General features: G+C 40.4%; 1 protein-coding gene across 1 annotated transcript in view; it reads right to left on the reverse strand.

The window, feature by feature from the left end:
* Positions 1-27,919, reverse strand: part of Syne1 (spectrin repeat containing nuclear envelope protein 1) — a 505,489-nt gene that overhangs the window by 402,446 nt on the left and 75,124 nt on the right. The window contains 1 exon segment of the mRNA XM_052169815.1: positions 11,302-11,363. Within this exon segment, the coding sequence (XP_052025775.1) occupies positions 11,302-11,363 (62 nt within the window).

The raw sequence follows: 27,919 nt of genomic DNA on the forward strand, positions 1-27,919 counted from the left end.
CACCAACCAGGAAGCATACACCAGCTGATATGAGCCCCAGACACATATACAACAGAGGACTGCCTGGTCTGGCCTCAGTGAGAGAAGATGCACCTAACCCTTGAGAGACTTGAGGCCCCAGGGAGTGGGAGGTCTGGTGAGGGAGGGGGTGGGATATCCTCTTGGACACAGACCGAGGAGGAGGTGTGGGATGAGGAACAGTCAGAGGACAGACTAGAAAGGGAATAACAACTGGACTGTAAAAAAAGATTAAAGAATAATAAATACAAAAAAAGAAAGCAAGAACTTCCTTCGGTATCAAAGCTGTGATACTGCATGGATCATATGTGCATGGATGACAACATGCAAAGCTGGTAGCATACATGGGCAATAGCAATGCAATCAGCTGACAACATGCAAAGGTGACAATGTGTGTGGGTGATAACATGCATGCATGACAATATGCACAGGTGGGAACATGTATAGGTGATTACATACATGTTTGATAGTATGCATGGGTGATAACATGCATGAATAACAGATGACATGCATGGATGATATTATGTACAGATGATAACATACATGTCTGACAACATACATGGATGATATCACGTGTAGATTATAATATGCATGAACACATACTCTGTCACTAAACACACAGAGCTCTCTGCTTCCATGGAGCACAGTGCTTCGTGGTGCACCTGAAACTGGCCTTTGGAATAATCGGCAGTGGCTGCCGGACAGGTCTTCAGCTCACTGGCCTCTGCTTGGCCTTGCTGACACCATTCTGCCCTTGACCTGTTCCTCCCCCAGCCTCTATGACCAGCCAGCCCAATTGACAACCTTCCTCTCCTCTCTTCTTTCCCTCTTCTTTCTTCTGTTCTCTCACTTCCTCCTCTTCCTCTTTTTCTTTTCATTTCCCTCCATTGCCTTCTCCCCATCTTCCTTTCTCTCTCTTCTCTCCTTTCTTAGCTGTAGTCAAACTCAACTGGGCACCTTGCTCGTCACAAAACTGTCTGCACAGATAACGCCTCTCGATCCTTCCTTCTAGGAGAGAGCTCCCTTAAATATTATCATGAACATGACTCAGTGGATGAAGATAAGTCTTGGGTGAAACTAATAAAACATATACTTATCAAAAATCACCCCAGAAATAAAAAGAAATACCATTTTGCATCAAGTATTATTTCCACAGAACACATTATTACTTTAATGACCACAGCAAGTTCATTTTTTCAGGAGACACTCAGATATGAAATCTTGTAGCTGAAGCATCTCTATTGTTACATGTACAGATATGGCAACAATATGACTTCTTTGGGCAGACATGGTTTCTAGGGCTGTAAGCCAAAAGGCAGACAGCAAAGAGGATAATTGATTGGAGCCTGACTTAGCCGGAAGACTGTGGTTTTGTGCCTACTGCCTTTCAAGAACTGAATAGAATGTGTCACGCACTTTCTGTGTTCACAATTATGTTAAGCTGTCTCTTTTTTTTGTAGAATATTTAGACCCCTTACTCATTGGAGTTCCCTTTGGTCTTAGCAGTTCATATTTAGTGGAACATGCCTAGTCTGAGGTGTTCAAAATTGGACCCCTTCACTGCACCAAAAGTGAGATGCTTTCCTTCTGCGCCGTTCCTTCTAGAAGTTTCCTCAAATAAGGTCTACGTCCTAAGACGTGGGCCTAAAAGGATTGCCTGCCCGCTAACATTTCTAGAAACTCAGAGAACATGACTAGATCTCTGTGGCTGAGGAGCGGGCACTCACTAAAGAAGGGGAGCCAGGGTGTGGTTCTCTCCATTTCTACCTGTCTGCCTTGTTTAGCCCCAGTAACCTGAGACACTTTGTAACAAGGACCACTGCCTTCTTCTTTGAACCGCAAGGAGCTCAAATGTCTCCCTTCTTTTATAAAGATTTGTTTTTATTTAGACAAGTGTATGAGTCTGGTGTATGTGCTAGTGGCAGTGTGGGAGTGTGTGATGAGTTTGTATATGGGGCTGTGTGTGTGTGAATAATTTGAATTTCTTTTAGTCTGTAGGTATCAATATATATCCATCTCTTAACTACCTTTTGCTTTGGAATGTTTTTCATGATAGAATGGCCAAATTTGTTATGTCATACAAATTTATTTCCCCGGAAAAAGATTTCTTTATGAGGGGAAAGTATAGGAGAAGAACTTGAAGAAAAAAAAATATCAGAAACAATCATTTGCATTGCACCAAAATGTAAAGAACTGTCACATTTTAAATTATATGTAGCTGGGCAGTGATGGCACATGCCTGTAATCCCAGCACTCTGGGAGGCAGAGACAGCTGGATTTCTGAGTTCGAGGCCAGCCTGGTCTACAGAGTGAGTTCCAAGACAGCCAGGGCTATACAGAGAAACCCTATCTCGAAAAACCAAATAAAAAAAAAGTAAAGTTATATGTAAAATAAAAAATGTCGGTGCATAAAGAAAATATCACAAGGTAGCCATAGTAAGTGTATGCATGATACCCAGGGCTTAGCATCCACAACTCAGATGTTTATACACATAAACCTGCTAGAATTTTTGATAAGGAAGAGAACAGGGTATAGTGGAGATAGAAGAATGAAAAAGATGTGGTTGTGCATCTAAATCTGCTCAGAACGCTGGTATGGGCGCTACATTCATCTTTCTTTTGTATTTATAAACAAGGAGTCTGAATCGGTAAGACCAAGTCCCGGGCCAAGATTACATCCATTGAGTAACTGCGACCAGAGCACAGATAGGTTGTCATGGGAGCCGCCTTGTTAGGCATCAAGCTTAGGAGAAAGGGGAAGACGTTAGCATTACTTTTCCTGAGTACATGAGCCTATAGATGTGACTTTTTTAATATCACTATGCAAAATATTGACAGATGAGCATGACTACCATCTTACTCTACTAGAAATGATGACTCAAATAACCCCAACTGCTCTATCTGGATTTGAGAAAGATTGAACTATAGTAACAAGAGCATTGTTGCAGGAATTTCCTGTCCAATCACAGTAGGGCAGTTGGAGACCTGTGATTGGACAGGAAAAGGGAGGTGGAGCTAGGAGTTGGGGAGACAGAGAGAGGTCAGAGGAGAAGAGGGAAGGAGAATGGGGCCAATGTGGTGTTATCAAAAGGTTAGACTAATTGGGGTAAAGCTTTATCATTATCAATTGGCTCTGAAACCATTTCTTGGCGTCTTGTAAATTGTGATTTTATTGATATATAAATCTAATTGGTTAACTTTTAAGCTTTAAGAGTCTTGATTCTATAGGGTAATTAGGTGTTGACTATGGGGTGTGTGGGCATTGTGCTGGAGAGATGGGCCGGAGGGGACTGGAGAGTTGACAGGTCTGTCCTGCCGGAGAGCTGGGGTCACGTAGAGCAGGACCCTGCTGCTAGCACATACTGTTGTGGCGAACCAAAGCCAGTACTAGAGCGGAACCTTGGCCCAGTGGGGCTGGAGAGCTGGCAGGTCAGTTTTTAATATTTCCCACATCAGATCATCGTGTGTGATTACCATGTCTGCATAGATACAAGTCAGCCTGGATCCTGTTGTGTCTCCAAACCACCATCATGCCACAGCCCATTCTGAGGACTTCCACCTTCTCTGCTTTAGTAGAGATGATGGCTGAGGCCAAATTGGCTCATGGTAGCTGTAGAAGGATCCATCACTGGGTTCCTGTTACTGAGGCTGCAGCACTACTCTACCCTGTGCCCTTCTCCATGATGGATAAGTCATAGCATAGAGTCCTCAAAACCATTCTCAGGATGAGTGGGGGGTGGGGGGTGACTCATAAAACACTGGAAAACTGTTCCATGGTGACAGGAGACATATTATGTCAACAAAAAGGACATGCAAATTAGGTCAGTGTAGAGGAAAGGCACCTGGAGGGAAGTCACGGACCTGCAAAGTGAGTCACTGGCCTCTTCCCAAGTGGAGTGTTGTGGGCATGTGCGCACACATCAGAATTTTACTAATGACCTGTGACAACATACATAAATAAGTATCTACAGCCTGGAAAAGCCACCCAAGTGTCTAGGGGTCTTTCATGGGAGTCTGAGTGCCGCCATGACTGATTCTAGATCTTCAGAATCTATCCTTCCTTCCCTCTTTGATTTTAAGAAAAAAAAAATGGTGTTTCCCCAAACCATGCTGTTTCCATGCAATGACCTGACCAAAGCAGAATAGCATGGCTGAGGCCCTGGCACAGAAAAAAATATAAAGTGCAAGGTCTCAGCACCAGGTCTCAGCTTGAAGACTCAAGCACATAGCCTAGGTTTGTAGGGCTTTTCTCCCAGAAGACAGGGGAAGCTCTCAGAAGACTTTTTTTTTTTTTTAGTCCTGAGCTGGTCTGGGGCAGAGCAAACTGGAGAAGTGCCAAGTTAACCCTTTCCTGCCCAGCCAACATATTTCCTTCTTAGACTGAGACACCTGGAGGTATTTCAATAACACCTTCTTTGAGGCAAATCTTTAAAGATCAATTTTGTTCTCTTGCTAATATATCTTGACCATGAAGCATTGTTTTGGCAATTTATATTTGTGACACTTCTCCCTTCCTGTTGGATGGTGAAATTTGAGTGAATGACTTCTATAAGAGTAAATGACTTCTATAAGATGGAACTATTTATGGTCAGAGGATCCAGATTATGTCTTTATACTAGTTTATTAAAATTATAACAATGCTAAAATATTCATAACCTAAGATTCACCACCTCAAGTGTGTAGTTCAGTCATTAGATATTTCTGCAGGCATACTCTATCAGTCTCCAACTCTATCCTCCTCTGGCAAAGCTGAAACTCTAAACCCATTAAGCAGCTGTGGTCTCCTTTCTTTCTCTCACCCCCTGACATCTACCTTCAGTTCCTCTTCAGTGCTTTTGACTCCTCTTGGTACCTCATGTAAGCAGTGTGATGAAATATCTGTCATTTTGTGACTGCTTATTTCACTTAGCACAGTGTCCTCAAAGTTCCTTTCCTTTACTCCTTGTGTGTGCTGAAGGCACGGTCTCTTAGCTTTCTGCTCCAGCCATCTACTCGCATGCCTCTCTGCCATCTGGAACCACGGGCTAAAGTAAGTTTTCCTCCTTAAGTTGCTCTTGGTCATGGTGTCTTATTACAGCCACAGAAAAGTAGCAAATATAAATATCTGCATATCTCATAGAATCCTATTGATTAATGAATGATGAGAGTTCCTATTGATAAATGTCACACTGTTATAAAACAGAGTTTCAGCATTAGGAATTTAGTCTTTTACAATGTAAAGACCAATATATAACACATACACATGCATATAATATACATCATAAACATATACATATACATCATATACATATACACATTCACATACATACATATATACACACACATTACATTTACACACACACACACACACACACACACACGCGTGTCCGTGTCCTATCAACTTCCAGGTCTAATCCTGGTGCCACTTACCATCATCAATCTGGTGATCGACTAAGGGTTTTGTTATTCATGGCTAAGAGTTGATCAAATATTTTATTATGCTATGAAATGTTATGGCCTGTCACTTTGAGATGAAGACATATCCTATGGTTAATACTAATGACTATTGGATATTTAGTGATGTCAGTGAAGCCGGACTAGAACATGTCTAAGGGGAGCTCATGTCACAGATGCCCACCTTCTTTAGGTGGTACACATACTATAAACAGAGTCAAGGGATGCTAAGCATGGCACAAAGCCATGGCCTGGCATGTTCACAGTTCTGCCTTCTGCACAGGGTGTTGGAAAGTCCTAAGAAAAGGGATGACTCTAGTCCCACATTCTGTGTGTCCCTGATTCATCTGTGTAAATCATGGTCCCTCAGAGCCAGAAACAGACAAGCTACTCTGGATGACTTGTCTATGGTAGGTAGGGATATAAACTAAGGGAGCACATCATCAGGGATGTTTCCCATCTCAGAGCCAGCATGGGGAGCTCTCCTTTCCTGATGGTTATCTGCAGGGTGGGACAACATCTAAAACAGCAGGAACAAAGAGAAAGAGTAGAAAGGGAAGAGAGGTTGACCGGCAGATGTCCGGTGGGTGAGTTACCTCTGGAAGGGTCAGCAGAGAGTCCTCTACACCACAATTTAGCAAAGTGCCAAGCTAGTCTTGGCCCAGATTAATCAAGACTGTGATGATCCCCACAGGCAGAACTGACTAAAATTAATATACTCTCTAAAAGACTTTGCCATTTCACCCTGAAAACAAAATAGGCATTCCCAATAGCTCCACAAACAAGGTGAAGCAATTCAAATACTTTGCTGGCATCTGGTCCTCATTGTTGTTTTTATGGAAGGGCCCCTGCTGCTATTTTCCACCATACTTTGGCACAAGTGGGAAGCTACTTCCATTCTATTTCATCTCCTCATGGAGAACAATAACCATTTCCACTTCCTTGGTTATTTCAATCAACATCAAACACAGGTCTCGAAGGCAACATCTCCGTACTGCACAGCCTCATGTGTGCCAGAGAAAGTTCTGCTAAGTAATGATTATTTTTTGGTACAACAAAATGTTTTCTACACATTTTGCAGAGAGCCAACACATGTCCTTCTTACTTCCTCTCTATAGTGTACAGTGTTGTACTTGACACCTTTCCACTGCGCAAATCCAGTTACTCATCCATCTGCAAGTTGTACTGGCTTAATTTCAAAAACTCATCCAGAATCCAGTTACCTATAGCTACCCACAACTTCAGACAGAAATTATTTTTCTCTTTCGTTCATAGTTTTCCTTTTCAGGGCCTAGAATATCATCTCGGCTGTTAAATAACATCCTCAAAATACCTGTCGATATGTGAACACGACACCGGTTTAAGAAGAAACGATGACAAATTTTATCAGATTTACTACTCTCCATAGACCTTGTGAGCGCTGCACCCTCATTATCCATACCCTAACGGTTCTCAAGTTAAAGATGCACTTTAAAATGGGTATCTTTTGTAATCCTTTAATTGCATATTAGAAAATAACTCATTTCAATTCAACTCCTCTAGATTTATGAAGGTATAATTAACAGCTAAAGGTTGAATACATTTACAGTGTATGAGTGTATTTTGATTTGTGCAAGAATTACAGAAGGATTAAAAACAGACTACTTAACATATTCCTGTAGCTATTGTAGTTTTAAGAAAGCAAGTAAAGAGTTGGGTGGATTTTGGCATTCTCTTGACCCCTTTGTCAGTATTAGTTCGTGAATAGGTCCACAAGGGTATGTGCAAGGAAAGGGATGAGAGAATCAATTAAGAGAAGTTTTCAGGTAATATGCTGTTGGCAAGAAGGTAACTGGGAAAGTGAAAGCAGCCATTAAAGTGATTTTCATATACTGAAAACATCACTTAACTTATCTAGCATACATATATAGAGCTTTAACCTGGAAATAAATCCTGTTTCCTTCAAAGTAATAACTGAGTTGAACATGGTGTAAAACCAAAAATGTGCTCTCAATAGATCCCCTCTGCATAACATCGCTGTTCCTTACAATGCACTTCAAAACCTTAACTCCCACTACCTTAGATTGCTGCTGTATTTGGAAATAGGGTCTTTACCAAGTTCATCAAGTCACAATGTAGTCATTAGCATAGTGTGACCAGTATCTTCAGATGAAGAGAGAATTACTGCATAGATGTGCTAAGCACAGAGGCAGAGACTGCAGTGCTGCAAGTCCTGAAATTAACCATCAAATGTTAGACAGAGGCAAGGACGATTCTCTCCAGAGTCTCAGAAGAGTGCTGGAACTTCTGGATCCAGAACTAACATAATGCATTTCTCATTTGCTCTGTGAACAAGTATGCGTGTGTTAGGGGTTGTGGAGGTGGTGGTGGTATATATTCTCTGTGCGTGTGTGTGTGTGTGTGTGTGTGTGTGTGTGTGCGTGCACATGCTTAGCTTGCATGTGTGCACAGGTGCATGCAGGTATGTGTGTATACCAGAGATTGATTCCAGTCTCTTTGCTCATTCTCCATCTTCTTAATTTTTGAGACAGGTCTCTTGGTAAACCTGAAGCTCACTGAATCAGGTAGACTGACTAGCCAGTGACGTTATAGTCACTTAGTATGACCAGATTTTTAACATGGGTTCTGGGTGGGAGTCTGAACTCCGGTCTTCACACTGGCATGCACCCTCCTGACTGCCCTCAGGTGTCCCTAGACCCCGTCCACAGTCCACATATGACTACAGCTATCTGTCCATTCTGTTATTAGGCCCCTACCACTGTATTCATAATTCTTAGTCTTAGCTGATGCCTAATGCACACCGGATGGATGGGTAACTAGAGAAAATGCAAGAGTAAAGCACAGCACACTGGTCATTGCTTGTCAAAGACTTAATGTCTATGCTACAGCTTGACTCTTCCATCCAGAAGCAGGTGGGGTTGGAGTACTGGGAGATGATGAGGATGAGATCATGGAGGGAGGAGCCCTTGGAGGAGACTGAAGAGCATCATTAGAATGGGAGGAAGAGGAACCAAAGCTCATCTCTGCCCAACGAAGGCAGAAGAACAGCAGTCCCATAAGCTAGGAAGATGGCAGTCTTGGAGACCGAGTGCCCCAGCACTTTGACCTTGGACTTTGGAGGATTTAATAGTATCTGTTGGGCAAGCCATTCTCCCTATGGTGTTTCCTTATCTGACCTAACCTAACCAACGACGTTCACATTTAGTAGTCATGGGATAAGCTCCGGCCTTGTCATTTCCTGAATTGCTAAGATTATTAATTAATGTTAAACTTCAAGTACTTGGCCTGTAAATTAATGTAAATAGCACACTTGGTTGCTGTGAGAATAAAGTACAATAAAATCTAAATTGGCTGAGGCTCCATTATCAGCAATGTGTGCCCAGCAGGCTGCATTACTACAGCGTGAAATCAGAAATCACAATGCATGCTAACAAGCCAAGTGCAAATCTGAAACCTGGGCTTGAATATCTTATCTGTAGAAATCACTATCTGTGTAATGATGACACAATCCACTTCCTTTAGCTAGTTAGAAGAACCAGAGAATAGAGTGACACACCTATTTTTATCTTATTATAAAAAGAAAATTACAGTTTTCTCACTTAAAACAGGAGTCTCACCTTAGAAAGAAACAGTTTCATGAAACCACCTGCTAGTGTATCTTAAGACTATACTACATGACACTGACCATCTGTGATTCCCAATGGTTCAGATAATTGCAGAAGCATAGAACCCAGAACAAACAAAAGAAATGGGTAATTATACATAAAAATTTGAATAATTTATAGATATGTTCTCAAAACAGCATAAAATTATACACAAAAAATTCTTAGACTTTTCCCCCTCTGTTTCATTAAGATATATGGGTTAGTAAAATTATATTTCCAAAAGCCATATTGCACCCTTGTATACATGCCATATCTTCATAACTCATGTCATAATATCGTAAAAACTTGTCACAGCAGAATGAAATGTCTGCTGTCAGTAACAGAATCAGTTATTTAATTACAAATCATTTCTAGGATTGCAAATGAAGAAAGCAGGCAAAAATACAAATTTTTTGATTTGCCTCTTTGAGCTGGGCAGTGGTGGCACATGCCTTTAGTCCCAGCACTTGGGAGGCATAGGCATGCAGATTTCGGAGTTCGAGGCCAGTCTGGTCTACAGAGTGAGTTCCAGGACAGCCAGGGCTATACAGAGAAACCCTATCTTGAAAAACCAAAACCAAAAACAAAAACAAAACCCTCTTCCTGGTACAGAGGGACTCAGCATGAAAGGTACTGGCCTCACAATCATGAGAACCTGGGTTGGACCCTTAGCAGGCATGGCAGAACACAGCTTTAAATAGAGAAGGTGTTCTCAGAGGTTACAGGCCAGCCAGAAATAAAATAAAGCTTAGGTCTTTCACATAGTCTGAACCAGTGAACTCCAGGATTGGTGAGAGGTCCTGTCTGAAAAATAAAAGGGAGAGTGATGGGGGAAGGTCACACCAGCTTCTGACCTCCAGATGTACTCATAGACACTCATGTACATACAGATATACCACACACAGACAGACACACCACACACACAGACAGATATACACATACCCCACTGACATGCCACAGACAGACACACAGACACACAGACACAGACATACACACACAGAGATACACAATACACCACAGATATATCACAGACAACACACACAGACACACTACATAACACACACACACACAAACACAGAGTCAGTGACAAGGTGGGTCTCTGTAATGACACTAGCAGATCCTTCTAAGGAAGAAGAGAAACCAGAGCTCTTTCCCTTTCATTCGTGTGAGGATACCAGAGAAGGCAGCATACAGAAAGCCAGAAAGACATTTGAAAACAAAACCAGAAACAAACAAACAAAAAATCCCACAAAAACTGAACCTTCTGACTTTGATCCCCGAAACTGTGGGACAGTAACATTTATTGTTGAAGCCATTAGACCTTTGAGAAATATTTGAGACTTAAACCACAGCAGAAAAAAAATCTCCCAGGAAGAGTTGCCTCATGTACTTTGGATACCACTCTCCATAGAAAATCATTAGCTGGATTCAGACAATTGTCCTGACAATTGAATATATATATAGATGTAGATAGATATAGATATACATATAGATATATAGATAGAGATAGAGATAGAGATATGTATATATATATATATATATATATATAAAATGTTTATATATATATATAAAATGTCTCTTTGGTTTTGTGTCTATCAGCATAGGGGAATAATTTTGCCATGACACACTAAAGTTGAAAGCCATTTCGTACTAGTATTTACACTCAAAGGCAGTACTGCATGTGGACTCATGGCTGCCTACCAATGTAATGTAGACACTCATTGAGGATTTCAGTGTTTCTAGCATCCTGCTATCTGGGTTACATTTCCATCAAATGCCCCAGGCGAAGCAGAGTTGGACCTCCTCAGATAAAGCTCCTTGCATGGTACAGACCATTCCTTGCTCCTCTCTGTACTATCTGAATGGACACAATCTAACAAAAACCGCACATGAATCTTCCCTCTGACACAACACACAGTACTGTGAAAGCAACAACTGGAGTGGATCATTTTGCCAAGGTTCATACAAATTACATAAAATAGCATCTCTTGACCAGCTGTCAACTCATCTCCTTCCAGAGGTGGTAACCAAACACCATAATTAGGGTGCATCCAGCCCACCCATATAATACCACCACACCACTGATCAGTAGTGCTGGCTGCTGCCTTCCTTTATAGTGAAGTCTTTGGGAGCCTCATCAAGACGGAGCTCCATATGGTGGCTGCCTCCAACATGTGAACCTCTAACTCTAGGTCACTGTTGTTACCTTGACCAGGTGAGAATTGATCCATTTTGTGAAGGTGCGTTTCTGTACAATCTCTTGTTCATCTAGAAGACAAAAAAAAATATTTTTGGTTAGATAATCTGATGGGTTACAAAATTATATCATCCAATATTGGTTATATACCTCTAAAAGAAATCATAAAAACTATTTTTATCTTCTAACTCAACTTAAATTGTTGTCTTGAAGGTTCAAGGCAACTCTCTCTATATAAACAACTAGACACATCATTAGAAGTTGTTAGAAGTCTTGAGCCAGAGAAAATTCCAGCATGGAGTTGAAGCAGTGGGCATGAAGTCCCATGCCTTAGGCAAAGAGCTATTGACATTTGACAAATGCAGGGAAAGAATCTGTTTTCTTTCAGGGTAAATTCCCTACTAGGGCAGCCTGATCTTGCTCTAGGCAGCTTTTCCCTAAGAAAATTTGAACACCACCAATTAGACTTAGGGAGGAGGAGCAAATCTGGGAAGACTTGAAAGAGGTGTATATAAAGTACATTGTATGAAATTCTCAAATCACCACTAAAATATTATTTTTAAAATTGTCAGCAAATGCCTTACAGGTGTGTAGGCTAGTCCTATGTTTAGCCTCAGTCACTCACGAAAAGTTTGGGAGTGAGTTATGCTCAACAAATCTGTTAGAAGTAAAATTCATTGAGATCAACTAAAGCACCAAATTCCCTGCTTGAGGATACAGTCAAAGCAAGGAGAGGAGGAAACAGATAGAAAGGCGTGCATGAATAAAGTGGGAGATAGAGGTGGGGATGGGCAAGCAGGGCAAATGTATGGAGAAAGTCACCCAGAAAAGCACTCAGATAGAACTGCATATAGCATTCTGTACCCCACCCCCACCCCCAAGCCCTGCAGTTCACACTTGAGTGTGAGCAGAACGTGTGACTTGTATCTAGCTCACAAAGGATGACAGAGTGGTGACATTCCAACCTTATGATTCTACTTTAAAAGTTGCTGGCTGGAGGGAGGGATTTTCCTGCAGGTTTTGGAGACCCACAGACCACGCTATGAACTCTGTGTAGAGTAGGGTGATAGCAGGGAATTGAACCCCGCTTTAGGAATGGAGCCGCCAACATGTGAAAATACAAGCCCCCAGACTTACAAACATAAGGGAATGAATAGAGCTAAGGAGACAAACAAGGTTTAAAGTGGACCCTTCCTGGAAGGGTCTCTGGATGAGAATGACTCTCAGCAGACATCCCGTAGCCTGGGTGACCTGGAGCCAATGCCTGGTGTGCTGTTCACAGACTCCTGACCCACAGAAATGAGGAGACAATAAATGCATATGGTTTTCCATTGCCACGTGTGTGGTGATTTGTTATGCAAAGAAAAAAACTAATATAGGAGGAACAACCAGGATCAAGGAAGGCATTAATGAAAGGGTTGGAAATGGCAGCCCTCTGAGAGAGGGCACATCATAACCCTCTAGAAAGAAAGAATAGCTCAGTTAACTGTGCCTAATCCCAGGTGCCAGCTTTGTAAGCGATTATGCTAGGTGTTATGTGGCAGAGCACAGATGGACTCACACAGTCTTGGCCCCCACTGCTGCCACCCCCTGTTTGAAGGCTAATGCTCAGAGCTACATCTCTGCATCTGATCATCCTTGCCTTCATCTCAGAACATCTTAGAACGGTGGGTTGTGCACTAGAAGCTAAACATTATTAAATGTTAGAAGAAATGAATCTGGAAGAAATGAGCAAGAAAATATGGAAACAGGTAATAAAACCTCTTAACACAGAGAAACTTTGGATGTATCTGTAATATTTACAGAACGTGACTATAGTTAATGTATTTTCATTTTTTTGTTTTAACTTTGAAGGTCATTATATAACCATTATTGCAGTAGGCAAAATCCCTATGTATCAGACATTTATATATATATATGATTTATCATATATATAGCTGCCATATATAATATATAATAAATAAATGACCTAACTCATTGAATTGTGTGCTTGTTTTATATATACATATATATACATATATATATATATATATGTGTGTGTGTATGTGTATGTGTATGTGTATATGTATATGTATATATGTGTGTGTGTGTGGTTTATGTGCTTGTGGAGGATATATATCTATGTGCATTCTAAAGTTAAAGAATAATGTCACATGCTCTCCCCCTTCACTCTCTGTCTTATTTTCTGAGACAAGGTCACTCAGACAAGGTTCACAAGGATAAACCTGAGGTTCACCATTCTGTCTAGGCTGCCTGGCCAGCAAACTCCTGGGATGCCACTGTCTCTGATTCCCAGTCCTGGGTTACAGGGGTACCAAGCCATACCTACTTTCTACATGGGTGCTGGGGATTAGAACTCAAGTCCTCTTGCATGCACACAGGAGCTCTGAGTCATTCCCCAACCCAAGCTCACTCAGTCCTTACAGCCAACATGTAACTGCAAATCACAATTCTTAGTTTACAAAGAACAAAGTTGAAGCACATAGTATCAAGTATTTTTACCCAAGCTTCCCCATGGCAGAGTCATGTTTTAGACTCCAGAGAAGTCAGGTCTTGCAAACTCATGTTTATCATGTAAACTTGAGTTTATCTACTCAAAGATAATATTAAAACAAAACTATTAATTTCACCCAACGTGATCACCTGAAAGATAAATTTGTGGTTGAGTAGCTTTTAGTCTGACCTTTGGACTCTACAAACAAATATATTTCGCAGCAAAGTCACCTTAACATGGGAGTGTTAGAATTCAGAGCTTCATAATATATAAAAACTACTACTCTAAATCTATGACTATACATGTAGAACATCTGTGACATCTTTCATTTTGCTGAGGGTGTGTAGCATTTTATAAACCATGATGGCATAGCTTTAAAATGATGTTCGAAAGTGAATGTATGCTTGTGTGAAGGATCATAAATTGAGAGAAGCCCACTCGAGCTGCAGTCCTGGGTTGTACCAATCTCATGGGAGGTTAAATCACTACGTTTGTGAATCTAAGGTACAGATGTTTTTGGCAGAGAGATTTTTTTGATCCTGGTATATACCAATTACCAAACTATCTGCAAGATCTCTTTTACCTTGTGTACATAAAGACAGACTTTATAGAGTCCCTAAAGTCTACATTTATGTGTCTCACACACAACCAGTAGAATTCTAAGTAAACAATTTCTAATTTTATTTCCATTTCCCTAAAAGAAAAAAAAAACATGAAAACCTTTCCCTTTCATCAAATTCTCAGTTTTAAACATCAAAGTGAAATAGAATATAGTCACTTCTGGACCCGGTTATTAAATCTCCTAGTAAGAGATTTAAATCCTAAAAATCCTCCTAGTAGGAGATTTAAACTCCTAAAAGGTTTAAATTGCAGAAGAAATAACAACCTTGCCGAGAAACTCAAACCTGTTCAAAGCCTGATTATAGGATGCTTCTGTATTGCTCTTGACAAGGACACAGACAAACAAACAGTGGCACAATCGGCAAGGTCCCTGCATGCGCTGCCTAAGTACGTTTAGTAGGGCACTGCGGGTGACAGTGCGGGTGACGGTGCTATGTAGTTTGCACTTCAGAACGACATGATGTGGCCTTCAGGGTTACTGTGCAGGCATGCCGCCTCAGCAGGACACCTTCTGCACATTTTGCTCAGCATCTGTGTGTTCTGAACACAGCAAACTCATCCCGTAACTAAATTCAACTCCCTCCTTCAGTTCACGTCCTATTTCTTTTTCTTTTTAGCACCAGCTCTTGTTTCTTTATTTTTGTGTTTTTGAAACTAATGCCTGACATGTTAGATACCATTAGAACATTTTGAAAGAGAGTGTTTTGTTCTTCTCTGCTGACCACCCCTACTTCCTTTTCTCCCTGGTGGTCTTGTTCTCTTTCGTGCCCCACGCCAGTGGGATCCTCAAGTTCTTCTCCTCATTCAGTGTAGCCCTCTCTCAGTCTCCTTTCTAGATGTTTAGACTTCACTCCCACTTACACATGGATACAGACACAGCATAAGCAAGCATCCACATTTGCCTATATACAATGAAACATCACTAAGCGATGAAGAGAAGTACAACCAATTTATAGGGACACAAATGGATTCAGAAACTCTGATATTGAGGGACAGCAAACTGAGAGAGATAGAAGAAGCATGTCCTCCATCATGTGTGGATCTAAATTCCTTTCAGTGAAGCAGATGGCTCCCCCATCAGAGTGCTCTTCCATCAGAGGGCTCTCCCATCAGAGGGCTCCCCCATCAGAGGACTCTCCCATCAGACGGCTCCCCCATCAGAGGGCTCTCCCATCAGAGGGCTCCCCCATCAGAGGGCTCCCCCATCAGACAGCTCCCCCATCAGACGGCTCTCCCATCATTCAGCCCGCTGCCTGGAAGACATTCTTGGTTCTTTGCTCCTCCACACTCTCTAAATAATTTCTAACTGTTTTTCACTTACTTGATTCGACACTGTGCAATCCAAAAGAGACAAATAAATGAATGATCTGGGGATATAGCTCAGCTTTACTCAACATGCCCTAGGCTCCATCTTTACCTCTCCATTGATCCCACCACCAAAGAAACAAACAAAACAACGGACAGACGGGCAAACAAAGGTCTTGCTCCCCCTTGGGACAAGCTGGCAGTGCAGCAGTACAGACAGATGAAGCACAGGAACTCCCAGCAGGCTCACAGAGGGCATAAAGGTGTGTATAGACAGCCGTTATATCCTAACAGTGTATATTTTATAATGTTTACATACTTATTATAATTACAACACGGTGAACAAATTCTTTAAGAACATATCTCGGAGTCATAAAGAACTGAACATGTGCATACACATCGTAGGCATCACAAAGTTTATCAGAATCATAAAATTTATAAGAGGCCAAATAGTACATTTCTGAGTAGGTCTAGCTTTAATCACTGTCATAGTTAATATTGAGAGCATGAAAAGAAAAAAGCATTACATAAGCAGACAGATGTATTTGGGGTTGAAGTTGTTATGCTTCATAAAAAATATCAAATTAAGAATATTAAAGACTATTCAAAAGATCAAATATTGGTGTATTTAGAGGGGCTTGCCTTAAATAAGGATTCATGGCATTTCCATCTTGCAACTGGCACTATGCCCTGCAAGTATCCTTAATACAAAGATGCTTGTACAACACACCTAGGCATTTGATTTACATGAAAGTAGAGATGCTGATTTGAAAAACAAATAACATATTTGAAGATATATTGTGGGTCAAGAAGTAGCTCAACAGGTAACACTTGATGCAGTCATGGAGGTTCAAGTTTTGTCTCAGGACCAATGTAATGAGCAGGCATTCTGCTCTGCCCCCATCTACAAACAGCATGCATCCTACCCCCATGCATGTTCATGCATCCAAATGCACACACTTATGTGTGCCTGACACATTCGCGCGCACACACACACACACACACACACACACACACACACACACTATCCTTTCAAAAATTAAGGAACATCATTCCTACCACAGCCAATGAATGTTTGGGCTCATTTAAAAATCAATATTAATTAATTGTATATGTCCGTGTGTGTATTCACACCACAGAGCCTGTGTAGAAATCACAGGAAATAGTAGGTTCTGAGAACAGAACTCAGATCGCCAGGCTTGGCAGCAAGCCCCTTTACCTGTTGAGCCATATCACCAGCCCTTGCATCATTTTTTCATGATAATGGATTCACTGTGGTGAAAACCTTAGAGTGAATTGGTTTTAAATCAAAATATGCATATTGAATTTCTCATCACAACAACAACAGCAACAACAAATGTAGCCACAATGGAAAAAAAAAAACAACAACCCAGCAACAAAATCATCCAAATGTACACACTTATAGCCTGACACACACACACACACACACACACACACACACACACACACACAATTCTTTGTTCAGGTGATGGTCACAGCCACCATTGAACCATCCAAGGTACAGTGGTTAGAATGAGAATGACCTCTGTAGATTTATAAATTTGAATGCTTGCTTTTACAAGTTGGCGGACTGTTAAGGAAGGATAGGGCAGTGGTTCTCAACCTTCCTAAGTAGTGACCCTTTAATACAGTTCTTCATGTTATGGTGACACCAAATATAAAAGTATTTTGTTGCTACTTCATACCTGTAATTTTGCAACTGCTATGAATCAGAATGTAAATATCTGCAATGCAGTATATCCAATATGCAAGCCCCCAAATGGGTCATGACCCATAGGTTGAGAACCACTGGATTAGGTCACGTGACCTTTGTGGAGGAGGTGTGTCACAGGGGAGGGGTGAGCTTTGAGGTTTCAAAAGCCAATGCCAGTGCCTGTCTCATGCTCCCTCTGCTTCCTGCCTGCAGATCCAGATATAAGCTCTCAGCCACGGTTCCCTTGTCATGTCAGCCTGCCTGCCTACTGTCATGCTCCACATTGGTCATGGACTAACCCTCTGAACCTGTAAGGACCCCCACCCCCAGTCAAATGCTTCATTGTGTAAACCTTGTCTGTCAAGGTGTCTCTTCACAGCAATATAACAGTAACTAAGACACGAGGCAAGGGACTTCTTTCCAGGTCAGAATTATATTGTTTCAATTAAGGGCCTTACATTTATTAAATTAACCACTTTGCTATTTAAGGGAAGGGTCTTAGATCCAATAGAGTAAAAACAGATACCTTACAACTGCTTGCAATTAATCAATGTTTTTTTAATTGAAGACATAATTGGGGGAAAACGCATTTACAGGACCAAGCTGTAGCAAATTGAAGATAATGTGTATACATTGTTTCTATCACATTCAACACACCCACTGACAAGGCGGGTTTACTGTTGCCGATACTTTAAGGAAGTAGGTTGTATTTCCAGGCATCTTAGGGATGAGTTGGTCTTGATGCTTGCACTCAACAATAGCACATTGGGACGGCAAGATAGCTCGGCAGATGAAGACCCTTGATACCAAGGATGGTGGCCTGAACTCAATTCCTGGAACCGATATGGCGGAAGAAAAGAACTTACAGCCACAGTTTCTATCTATCTATCTATCTATCTATCTATCTATCTATCTATCTATCTATCTATCTATCTATCTATCCATCCATCCATCTATCTACCTATCATCTCTCACACACATCTATCTCATACATTTACACACTAAGTAAATAGATAATAAATAAATAAATAAATAAATAAATAAATAAATGTATGTTTTAAGAACAGGATGACTACAGTGATTCAGTGTGATTTCTGATGAGGTTTGAGAGACTTCCTTCAACCTCCACTGCATCTCTCTTAGAACTCTCCCCTCAGGCAAGCACACGTAGGTACCTGTCTAGAAGCCATCAACTAGGAATTAACTTAAAGAAGAATGAAGGCATCCAGGAGATGTCCCACTACAACTGTTAGACAGGTGTGTGGGCCCTCTTGTACCTACCAGCCATTTCACGACCGGCAGGAGCCATATGACTGAATGAAGACATATAGGGCAGAAGACACACCCGAACCTCAGGAATCATACATGGGTGCTTCTCTAAGACTCTAGAGTTTGGTGATGGCACAAACTGAATTGGAAACTGCTGTGAAGAGTCTGTAACAGCTACTGTGACAAAATTCTAAAGTGTGCGGCATTGGCCTTGGGACCAGATGAGGGGAGGAGACTGGCAGGATAAGATGGGGTTCTGCTAAAGAGAGATGTGCCCTGTGTATATGTTCTGTTACTCATAGTGTCTCTAATTGGTTTGTCTAGCTACACTTCCCCGAAGAACTCTGGAAATGTCAAGTGGCTTCTTCTAGTTTCATTTTACAAAACACTACAAGAAAAAGAGACAGACCTAAGAAGGAACTGATTTGTTTGCAAGCACGGGCTAGAAACAAGGAAGACATGGGTTGTGAAAAATGATGGTTAATTGTTCTTTATCTTTCCAGGAAAAGAATGATCAAAGAAAGAGCTTCAGGTATGAAAAAGTAAGGATGTGTCTATAGGTCTCGTGGCTAAAAACTTAGAGTCCGAAGGTTTTAGACTCCTCATAAATGATATCACACACGTTTGTTCTTTCTGTCTGTGTCTGGCTCATTTTATTTGATGCACTGTCCTTTAGGATAATCATTGTAGCAAATAGCAGGATTTCTTTATTTTTATGACAAAATAATATTCCCTTGTTGTCTTAGTTAGGGTTACGATTGCTGTGATGAAACACCATGGCCAACTTGGTAACTTGGGTAGGAAAAGGTATATTTGGCTTATGTTCCATATCACAGTTCATTAACAAAGAAGACAAATAGGCAAAAGTCTTGGGGGCTGGAGCTCATGCAGAGGCCATGGAGGGATGCTGCTTGAAGTCTTGCTTCTCAAGCCTTGCTTCTCAGCCTCCTTTCTTATAGAATCTAGGACCACCAGCCCAGGATAGCACCACCTACAGTGGGCTCAGCCCTCCACCATCAATCACTAATTAAGAAAACATTCTACTTGTCACTTGTGGTTCCCATCTCTCAAATGACTCTAGCCTGTGTCAAGTTGTCATAAAACTAGCCAACACACTGGTAGATCTCCTCTATCTACTCATGAATGTATTTCTTTTTATTTTGGTATGATTTCACTTATAATTTTATCAAGTCACCATAACACACACACACACACACACACACACAAATAATATTTCAACAATACTGGAAAACAAAAGAGATTTCAAAAGATTTTAGGTACCATTGACTTGGCCATGACCTCACCAGACAAACCAGTTTCTGGGAATCTTCAAGGTATTCATATATGCTCAAAGTTTCTTTCAAATGTTACATTTGGGCAGGGTATATAATGAACTGCAAATATATTTTTAGTACACCAACTTACATTGAAGAGACAGGACAGTTCAAATGAACAGAAGACAGGTTCACGACTTTGTTCTATGATGAAGGCTAAGAAGACATGAGTTACAGCCGAGAGGCACTTCTTAGCAAGAACATGAGCAATGTCCTTGCCTGAGGGTTACAGTGGTCACATGCATCTTGGTGGAGGTCAAAAGGACTTCGCACCTGATGTCTACCATCTCTCCACTCTGCCCATTCTAGAACAGAAATATGCCCTGCAATGTCTTCTTCCCTCACTGCGCATGAGACAGGTGGGGGCAGATTACAATGTTTTCTTGTTTAGCTCCCAGGTCTATGGAAGAGAAGGAATTGGCACATAGCCTCGTGTGAAAATGATCCAGCTATTGATGGCATAATCTAAAAATTAGAGCTTGATATCAAGACTAGTGATAGATGAGACTTTTGGCATCTTGAAAAAAACCTTGTATTTTGCATGTAGAAAAAAATTACAAATAATAGTAACTCAAAAAATCAAGTTTAAATTTTAAGCCACTATATCCTCTGGCTTCTGTATACATCCGCAACTTATAAATTTGTACTCCTCTCACCAATGGGTAGAATTGATTTTTTTTCTCCCATTAAGTTGATCTCATGTTGTCTTGGTGGAATTAATAATACAGCAAAAATGAATATATGTTCTGACTCCTCCGGGCTTTAGATCAGCCTTTCCCCATTAGTGTCCAGGATCACTGTAGGAGAATTACTGTATAAGAAAGGACTCTATTGCAGAGAACTGAGAACTAAATGTCACATCTCATAGTCAGAGCCAACTGTCAGATGAGTCATCTCAGATGCTAGAGTTCAGCAAATGCTGCAGGTGAATTTAGCCTCATGGGAATCCAGGGAAGCCAGCAGACCTAGGCATCTGATATTCACTCTCTCCCACACCCTGACAAACTTGAGTGCATGGTACTCATGGGAAGAAAGACTTCTGGAGTCATTTCCAAAGCAGCTAGCTCACTTCCTCTATAGCATTATATTACATAAGTATTCTTTATAAGTCTACCCATATTTACTTAAAATTAACCAGCCAAGTGTACTCTGGTCCAGCTATGAGTGATTTTTTTATTTTTAATTTGTTTACTTACATATTTATTTTTAGACAGAAACTCATTGTGTATCCCTATCTAACTGGCTTGGAATTCACTATGTAGACCAGGTTGGCCTCAAACTCAAAGATTCACATGCCTCTGCCTCCTGAATGCTGGCCTTAAAGGCTTGTGCCTCCAGGTCCAGTTGGTCACTGTTTTAAGCCATAGAGTTATGGAAGAGTTTTATACACAACAAAGACTAACTAAAATATTTAACTTATGTGACAGACCTATTACTATACATGTGTAGTTTGTGTGTGTATGTATGTGTGTGTGTGTGTGTGTGTGTGTGTGCTTTCCATGATGAAAAGTTTCCAGGTTTACTTGTTTACTTGCTTGGCTTTATCCTTTGGGATTTTGGTGTTCTGGTGAATTAATAATGAAGGAAAGTATGCCAGGGAACAGGACATCCAAGCTGGCACCAGCATAAGCTGGTAACAAAGTCAGACAGAAGAAAGAGGGAGAAAGGATCAATAGAATTTCAGAAAGAGTGGTGCCTTTGAGGGGAGAGGGGTCAAAGCATTTGTAAGACATTGTGGCTCTGATTACTGCTGCTATTCTTTTTCAAATAAATGTCAGTAAAGGCAGACTTTCTTAAGACTTTGGGAATTAGAGTTCTATTTGTTTGGGTTGCAAAGCTGGTTACTAGATCAAAAGATTCTGGTTGTATTAAAACCACATTGCAAGATATAGTGGTACCTATCACTTTAAATGTAACACTCAAAGGGCGAAGGAGATACAGTCATCTGAGTCTCTAAGATAAGGCTTCATAGCACCAGTACTGTTGACATTATCAGCTAGATAGAATTGCTACAGCAGGTTGTCCTTGCCATTACAGATGTTGATGGCATCCTTGCTCTTTGCTGTTTAGATTCCAGCATCACCCCAACTCCATCCTGGTGATTAGAGATGTCTACAAGTACTAACAACGTCTACTAGGTGTCAGAATCATCCCAGCTGATGACCCTGATCTTAACTATGCCCTTCACATCTACCTGGGCAAGGGCCAGCATGAATCCTGACTGTTATTGTTAGGATATCATTTTGAGACAGAGACTCACTGTGTAAGTTTTTCAGTTTAATTTATTTTGTGTCCAAACTATCATATTGGGCTATTTCTACAATAAATTTGCTTATTTTGGGTGGAAATCATTGATCTTATAACAAGTTGTTTGTAAACTGTGAAAATTTAGTGGGCCTAAGAACATTGGTGGTAGTTATATACAGAACTTATACAACTCTATCCACTCTAATTTAAATTTTATAGACAGCTCTTGAGGAAGCACAATAGGTAGAACCTGAATCAAAACTACTTGTGATTTTATTTTTTATCTGATTTAATGTGGCTACTTTTCTCAGAAGTCTAAGTATCTTTGATTGCCAAGGGCTACCACAGCTCTGGTTGAGGGCCGTGCATAAGTGTCATGGTATCATGTGACAATTCTAATATCATAGCATTTCTGGAATTGAAAACAGGCCTGCTTGCTTAGATAGCTTCACAAAGGACTCTGTACAGAACAGTGGTAGAGATGTCTGCCCAGAGCCAACAGTCATAGTACAGAGACAGAACCAAAACACACAAGGAGAGGCAGACAGCAGCATCTTCTGTGGCAGTCCCTGCTGGTAGCTCCTTTAATGCCCTTTGGGTCTGTTCATAATAATAAATTGAAGTTGTTTCAGGAACATTTTAATACTTTGGATATCCTTTATTTGTGGATACAGTTGTTGTGCTGGATGTTTTGTAAAGAAAAAAATGTCCACACAGTGACACAATCAGAATGCCTTGTATCTACAGGACAGGTGAAGCGACACATTCCTGGATGTGCTCTCATGTGATCTCACAAGCAAACTGCTGAGCCCAGTGGAACAGGTCAGGTGAACCCTGATATAAACAAGGAAAATGGAAGCAAAATAGAGGTAAAGCAACAGAGATGCCACCAGGGACCTGAAGGGCCTGTGATGAATGAAATAAGAAGCAAAATCGTATGTGAGCTCACTCAATGGGATATAAAGCAGCTGGCTTCATAGAACCAAGGAGAAGAGTGGTGGTTATCCCAGGCTAGGAAATGGAGGGGGGAGAAGGGGTCAGAGGTCAGCAGGTCCATAGGTCATAGATAGTATGAATGAGTTCCAGTGTTCTATGGCACTATGGGGTAACACTTGATAATCATGTGTTATGTCTAAGGAAGCCCAGTGATACATTTGAATCGGAAATTTGAACAAGGAAATTACTTAAGTCTAAAGTGATGCATATGTTAGTTAGCCAGTACCCAGTATATACATACACCAAGACATTGCCTTGTAAATGTGCAAAAATCATATGTCAAATCTATCCACTCTAACTTAAATTTTATAGGACAGCTATGCTATGTATACATTGCTTTGTAAATGTGTCAAAAATCAAATGTGCAAAAATCACCAGTCAAAAATAAAATGAACTTTAAAAGAGGAATCTTTAGGTAAATATTATAGATATAAAGAGAATTATAAATACAGATATTTATAAAATGCAATGAAGTCGAGAGAATAATTGGATTTAGAGAAATCAGTATTCAGGTGCTGAGTCAACTCAGCACCTGATTTTAACATTTATGGATCCTTTGGCTTCCTTAACTGTCAAATTTCCCTGAACCCATTTTGTGTGGGTCAAACTGAAGGGATGAGTTTGGGTTCCTGAAATTAAAGATGGGCGACAGAAATCAGAAGTCCAAGTTTTCTCTGAGCAAATAAACCTTAGCAGCAGCATGAAATGCATTTGCAGGTGTTTTTATAAAAACGTGACTTGCTGGGGTTGTGGACAAAGTGGACATGGAAATTCCCCAAGCAGCTCCGTGATAAGCTTGTATCAAAACTGTGGGGGATGGGTGCTACCCCTACAGCTGAGGCTGTTCCTGTTGAGCTCAACAAGACTGCCAGGAAGACATCCATCGATTCCAGTTAGCACCAAAGCCACAACAGAGATGGGCCATCTTGCCGCATTAAAAAAAAAAAATACAAGTTATTTTGCAAGCAGACTTGCAGAGGAACAAAACCTCATTTGGCAAGAAAGATACCACAACTATGATCCCCTTTTTCTAGTTGCAAGCTCTCAGATAAACCAGTATAGTGGAAGGATATGGACTATATACCCAAACATACAAAATAAATAATATACAAGAAACTGAGCATCAGAATACAGTGTGTAGGCAAGACAGGGAAAGTAATGGATTGCACTGTCAAGAAACTTAGCACCTCAAAATCAGTGCAGGTTTAAAAAACAAATAGGATTGCCCCAAGTAAACACAGCTTTTTGCTACTGGGTATGTTTAATATTTGGCTTTTATTATTCTTTCATTAAACTTAATCTTTTATCTTGATCAGATCCAAGAGGGTAACCCCACATTTTCATCTTTTGAGACTCTACATTTTACATTATTGCTAATATTATTTCTTGTTCTCACCTTGTGCCTAACCTTTTTTGACCTGACAGTATCTTAATGCTGTTATTAATTTACAATAATAAGATAACTTCATACAATTTGACTTTTATTTTATGGTGCCCATCTTGTTAATATACGAAATAAATTACAGTTTTAACACAAACTAGGGATGAAGTGAGGTGAAAAAGTTAAGAGTTAAAAGAGTAAGATTAGAATATATAGTCAAACTGTGGCTTGAAAGGAGATGTTGGAAATTTCCCTTTTTTCCTTCTATGGATGTTTTATTGATTTGAGTCTATTATAATGAATGCAAAATATCTTTTGATGGTGGTAATCATTAATCAAAATAACTTTTATATTCTTCAGAAGCAGTGTTTGTCACATAGAATTTTAGACCACACAAAGCAACACTGGTCTTGAATTTGTAAACATACATACATCGTACCATTCTATGGACTACATTGGTTACATTTAGGAATATGTAAAAATAAGCATTTATATAAATAGAAGTATTGAATTTGAAGAAGGGGAGAAGGTTACATGGAAGAGCTTAGAGGAAAGAAATGGAAGAGAGAAATGTAATTAAATTTCAATTGCAAAAATTAAATTTGAAAAATAAAAATATAGAGGAATCACAAATATCTGAGAAGAATAGAATCACAGTTTTGGATATATGCTCTTGTTATTTTTAATTTTACTTCAATATGTTTTATAATATTTCTTTGAATATTAATAATACCACTTATTATCTATTTGCTTACAGAATGTTTGTACTATGTATAAAATTATTAAGAAAAAAATTGTGGGCTGCATATATTATATAGTCTTTGTAATTAACTATTATCTGAATTCCTATCTTATTTGGAAATTTCTTTTTGAGTTCTTTATAATTTTTTTATTTATTGAAAAAAGCAAGAAAGTAATCTTCTTCCAACAAACCCAAAAGAAGATATCCACACAAACATAAAAATAACATCAAAAAGAACAGGAAGCAACAATCACTATTCCCTAATATCTCTTAACAACAATGGACTCAACTCCCCAATAAAAAGACATAGACTAACGAAGTATTTCTCATGTAAATCTTCCATTTAATCAGAAAATGTTTGTAATTCCCCTTTTAATTAATTTAGTAATTTTTTTTATGTCTACCATTTTATCTGGAAATTTCAATAACAATTCCTGCCGGCTTATATAGTCAGGACATCCCTGGTTGGTCAGTCACGTAATGGCCACCAGAGGGCGCTGTAGCTCCCAGCTGCTTCAGGATTGTGGTGACATCCTGACTGTCATTAGGGAAGATCCAGATTCCCAGGACCCTGTGCCACTTCATCTCACAGGGACTTCCCTGGCAGATAGCATCTGCTATCACTAGTGGGTCCCGACCCAACGACGGGCTTACCTAAGCTTATTTGTAATGTACTTACATTTATTGTTTTAAATACAATGGTACCAACTAGTGAAACCTATGTGACCGGCTTAACGTTGCAGATATTCATCACTTCCGTTATACAATTTAAACATTGTAACTCCATGTGGCCGTATCTGTACCAGGCTCTCCCAATCAATCACCCACGGGTTGCTAAGAGGAAATGGCACTTCTTACATTTAAGCCTTTTCTTTCTAGACTATGAATAAAGGACCATGTTTAAAGACATTGTGGGGACAACTGAGCCCCTCCTGTCCCCAGCCTAACTGCCTTACTTGAAGATACTGAGGCTGTCAAGGTCAATGACCCTGTCCAAGGTGGCACCACCAGAGGGCGCTGTAGCTTCTAGCTGCTTCAGTATTTCTGTGACATCCCAACCCTGTCAATAAGGAGCCTTATTTATAATAGCCAGAAGCTGGAAAGAACCCAGATTACCCTCAAAGGAGGAATGGATACAGAAAATGTGGTATATTTACACAATGGAATACTACTCAGCAATTAGAAACAATGAATTCACAAAATTTTTAGGCAAATGGTTTGATCTGGAAAATATCATCCTAAGTGAGGTAACCCAATCACAAAAGAATACACATGGAATGAAATCTCTGATAAGTGGATATTAATTAGTCCAGAAGCTCTGAATACCCAAGGCACAAATCGTATAACAAATGACTCCCATGAAGAAGTATGGAGAGGGTCCTGATCCTGGAAAGGATTGATCTAACATTGGAGGGGAATATAAGGGCAGAGAAAAAGGAGGGAGGTGATTGGAGAAGGACTGGAGAGAAGAAGGTTTATGGGACATATGTGGAGGGGGGAATCCGGGAAAGGGGAAATCATTTGGAATGTAAACAAAGAATATAGAAAATAAAAATATTAAAAAAAAAATAAGGAAGATCCACAGATTCCCAGGTCCCTATGCCACTTCTGCTCGCACATGACAAGCCATACACATTTATCTACCACCCACAGCTGGGTCTCCAATCACTTCATTCCATTCTATGCACAAGAGTAGCTTCCAAAATATTTTGAGCCAGCAATAGGCCAAGTAGATACTATTCGAATACTAGAGACGGTGTGTCCAAAATAGTGACCCATCAAGTAAATGCATAGGTCCAATGAGATCCTTCTAACACTCTGCTCCCCTTTCCCACATTAGCAATGATTTGTCTATAAACCAGATTTGGTTGCTTAGCTAGGCCAGATATATTCCACCATCTTTCTGAGCTACAGAGTGTCCCGCCCGGAGACATTTTGACCCCTGGTTTTAGTTCTCTAACATTTTTCCATTCTAATTCTCAGGCTATTGCTTTGCTGCTTTGGGTCTGTCAACGGGAAACACAGTGCAACCAGATGTTCTTGGAAGCTGGTTCCCATGGAAGTTCATAATTTCCGTTCCACACATCCACCTTTGCTGCCGCTTCATAATCATGTGTATCTGTGGAAACAGTATGTGGTGGAGGGAGGGGGGTTGCGAGTTGTGCTCTTGGTAACAACTTCGGGGGTATGAGAGAGACAGTGCTGGGGCTGAGGGAGATGCCAAAGCAAGTCACAAGTTTATCCCGGAAGCTGGGGTGGTCTAGAGTGATGTTCCCAACAGAAGTAAGAAATAGAGCCGTTACAACTACTGATCAGCAGTAAGATATGAGCTGATCCCTGGGAGGAACTAGATTCCTTAAAGGGTGATGGTGAGTCCCAAGGACAGACTAATCTGGCAGCTTTGGCAAGATGGAGAATGAGTGATTCCCAGCTAAAGGACCCAGTCTGTACTACAGAGCACCAGCTTGTTGTCCCAGTGTAAGTTACTAAGTTCAAAAGAAGAACTGCAGCTCTGGTCTGGTTT

This window comes from Apodemus sylvaticus, chromosome 23 (assembly GCF_947179515.1).
Source record: "Apodemus sylvaticus chromosome 23, mApoSyl1.1, whole genome shotgun sequence".
NCBI lineage: Eukaryota > Metazoa > Chordata > Mammalia > Rodentia > Muridae > Apodemus > Apodemus sylvaticus.